Here is a 3,307-nt window from a genome sequence, read left to right on the forward strand (position 1 = left end):
CCTTATTCATCGCTACATCTTAAAAAATAAAAAACTTATGAACTTTGAAGTTGTATGAAGCTTAATTACTTAAATTTTGGAATAGTGGTTCATCTAATGATTTAGATGTGCAATAAGAATCTTCCGATATTCTGATTTTAAAGATATAGTCAAACAGGGTTGAATCTTGAGATTCACTGTGGAAATTTAAACTTTTTTTTTTGTTTAAATTGTTGCTATTGGTTGCAGATTGTAATAGACAATAGTCAAACTAAATATGTATATCATTTCTTTTTTGTATATAACTTGTGGTTTTTGGTTACTTGGGTAGATCATGTACAGACATGTATAGAATTATCCAGCTTACAACCCCGAATAAATATACTTTACCTTAAAACCATATGTATTTTTCTACCTTATATACTCAAAAGCAACTCCATTGAATAAGACAAACATATCAGAGATTATTTTTAGAGATGTAAGAAAAGTTTAGAGAGTAAATAGTTTAAACCACAATAAAAAAATACCAATTTTCATTTTAATTTTTCAAATTTTTAATTTATTTCATATAGCTAGATACACCAACACTTGCATTGTGCTAAATTAATAATTTAAATATGATAATATATTTATATATTGTAATTACGTAGGTCCACAAGTATTTGAAGTAGATTATATTGAAATATAAAAACAATAACAAACTGAGATTTATATAATTATATATAATATAATTTATCATTTTATAGGTGATCCCTATTCAAGTAGTCAACAAATTGATCTTTTTAAAAAAGAATTTAGTAAGTTTACATGTCTAGTTATTAAAAGTGTTATATTTTATTAATAAATAACATATACTATTATACTGTGGTCATTGAATCCATAATATTATATAGTAATATAGATGATTAAGGTGGTTCCAGTCAGTCAATAAAAAATATTTTAGACCCTCCGCTGTGACAAGATTGTGAGACTTTAGAAGGTTCGATTTTAACGCTGTAAAAATAATAACATTTCTGAACATCTTTTCAAGAGAACGGTGGGAGCTTTTTCTTAAAGTTTGAACTTTTAACAATTTTATAATATTTTTGAATTTCAGTTTTTGTGTATTTTTTTGCTCCCATAGCTAATCTAAATCCACTGTATTTCTGATAGTACTTATTGGCTTAGTGTAGAATAAAAACCTAGCTTATACAGAAAAGACTCATTGTTTAATTTCGAGGAGAAAACTGAGGGTCCTAATACTAACCTACTCCATTGCACCATGCTTAATTGATACTTAAAATAATATTATATGATTTTTATGTTGTAATTATTAAAATTATTTGTAGTTGATTATATTGAAATATACAAAAAGTAAATAACATTTCACTTCGTTACTGTTTTTATAATATATTATTTAAAAACATATACTTTTATAGTCACAGAATTCGATCAGATTCCGGAAGAAGAGTTAAAAACAAAACTGGATACATTGGGTAAGTTTACATGACTGCTTACTGGCTATAACATAGTTATAATAATATAATATAATATTTTATTATTTGATAATAAATTTATATATTCTATAATTATAATTCAGCATCAGGGAAGAGGAAATTAATTCAGTATGAGATGGTATATAATAAATTGTAGTCTTGTTGTATACTTTCTTAGTAATATAACGATCACACGTACTAACAATAGTAGAAGGAGAAATTATGTAGTTAACAAGTAGTTGTAAAAAACTCTTTTTACACCAAAATTATTATCTGTGGCTGTACCTAATATGTAAGTAGTTAATGTTAGTGTGCCGTTTTCTTTCTACGTGGTGTGATTAATACAACAATACGACACGCAAATTTTCAATACAATCTCTCCATATTATAATTAAAATATTACAAATCATCATAATGATAATGTTACAAGCACCGCTAACCTTTCATATTCCTTCCAGATGTTTTATTTTATAGCTACATACACTTTTATAATATATATTTATTAGACCTAGTGTATACTAAAAACTTATATTATATGATAATAGCTGAAGAATACAAAAATAAAGAACTTTATGATGGTAAGTGGTTTTTGTCAATGATATATAATAATAATTATCGAATGTTTAATGCCTTTATAATCCATGTATCTTTATTACTGCGTATTATGCAAGTGTTTACGCAAATATAAAATGTAGCATTTATAAAGTAACAATAAACACTTACGTGAATCTAATACAAATTATTTCAGCTCCACTGGCTTCGTTTGCTTCTCATTATGATGTTAACAGTGTTAAAGGTAGATAAATATTAAACTTTTTACAAACCCATAAAACATAAATCTCACACGTTACAAAATAATTTTTATTATTATATTATAAATTATAATAATATACTCGTATACTCTTTAACTATTATTCGGTAGGTACTATAATTAAATTCAACAAAAAATAAAAAATTGTATCCAATTATACTGTTATTTTTTTATTTTTTCAAAGGTTTCTATAGATCAGTGTCAGATTATTGTTATGCTGCCAGCTTAGTTTGAAGGTAAATATTAATTTAATAATATAAACTACCTAGGTACCAAATATTAACAAAGAAGTTGATAAATATATATATTATGATCAATTTGACTGTGTACCATATAATATACAGGATGTGTAACAGGGACATCTGACATATAATTTAACATTTGTTCTAATCATTATTTTTATTTTTATTCCTTTATATATTACATATATAATTTATAGTCACTTGCGTTATACGTATAGTGTAACACCTTGATTTATATTTTTTTTTTTAAATTAAAAATAGCCAAATTTTTTTTATCTTACTATAAGAACAATTTTAATGGTGAATACATTTATCGAAGTCAAGTAACTAGTTTATTTTTCAGAATTTGTTTAAATATCAATATTTATTTTTGAGTAAATTAATTTAAGACATTTTTTTTGTCTTGCCTTCCTGTTAAACTTTGAATATTTATTATTTATGTAGTTTTTGGAGATTTATTAAAGTAGTTCCTACGAGAGTTGATCAGTTTTTGATTCCCAGTTTTTATGATTAGAACATGTAACTATTTCAATTAAATTTATTTAAATTTTGTATTTTTGTTGTGATTTATAGCACCTTGTAAGTTACAATTTTTTATATTATTACATAAAAAACATTGAAATGTCTAATTAATTCTTATGGGTAATATTGTCTAGAAAAATAATTATAAAGTTTGTTCAAATTTAAAGAATATCTTATATAATAAACAAAATATTCTGAAACTTTAGAAAAAAAAAAATAATGAAAATATTAGGGGTACATTTCGCTCGCCACAACGAAGCAGGTCGTATCTCTGTTTT

General features: G+C 24.3%; 1 protein-coding gene across 2 annotated transcripts in view; it reads left to right on the forward strand.

Annotated features, from left to right (window-relative positions):
• The window catches only part of LOC100165341, a 9,830-nt gene extending 6,666 nt beyond the window's left edge, over positions 1–3,164 (forward strand). The window contains exons 2-7 of one of the 2 annotated variants that reach the window (XM_029490312.1): positions 726–776; positions 1,398–1,454; positions 2,000–2,032; positions 2,203–2,250; positions 2,450–2,501; positions 3,081–3,164. In XM_029490312.1, the coding sequence (XP_029346172.1) occupies positions 726–776; positions 1,398–1,454; positions 2,000–2,032; positions 2,203–2,250; positions 2,450–2,499 (239 nt within the window). In that variant the 3' untranslated portion in view covers positions 2,500–2,501; positions 3,081–3,164. The remainder of the gene's footprint in view (positions 1–725; positions 777–1,397; positions 1,455–1,999; positions 2,033–2,202; positions 2,251–2,449; positions 2,502–3,080) is intronic. The other variant, XM_029490311.1, reaches the window with a different exon arrangement.
• Positions 3,165–3,307: the final 143 nt, after the last annotated feature.

Source organism: Acyrthosiphon pisum, chromosome A2, assembly GCF_005508785.2.
Source record: "Acyrthosiphon pisum isolate AL4f chromosome A2, pea_aphid_22Mar2018_4r6ur, whole genome shotgun sequence".
Lineage (NCBI taxonomy): Eukaryota > Metazoa > Arthropoda > Insecta > Hemiptera > Aphididae > Acyrthosiphon > Acyrthosiphon pisum.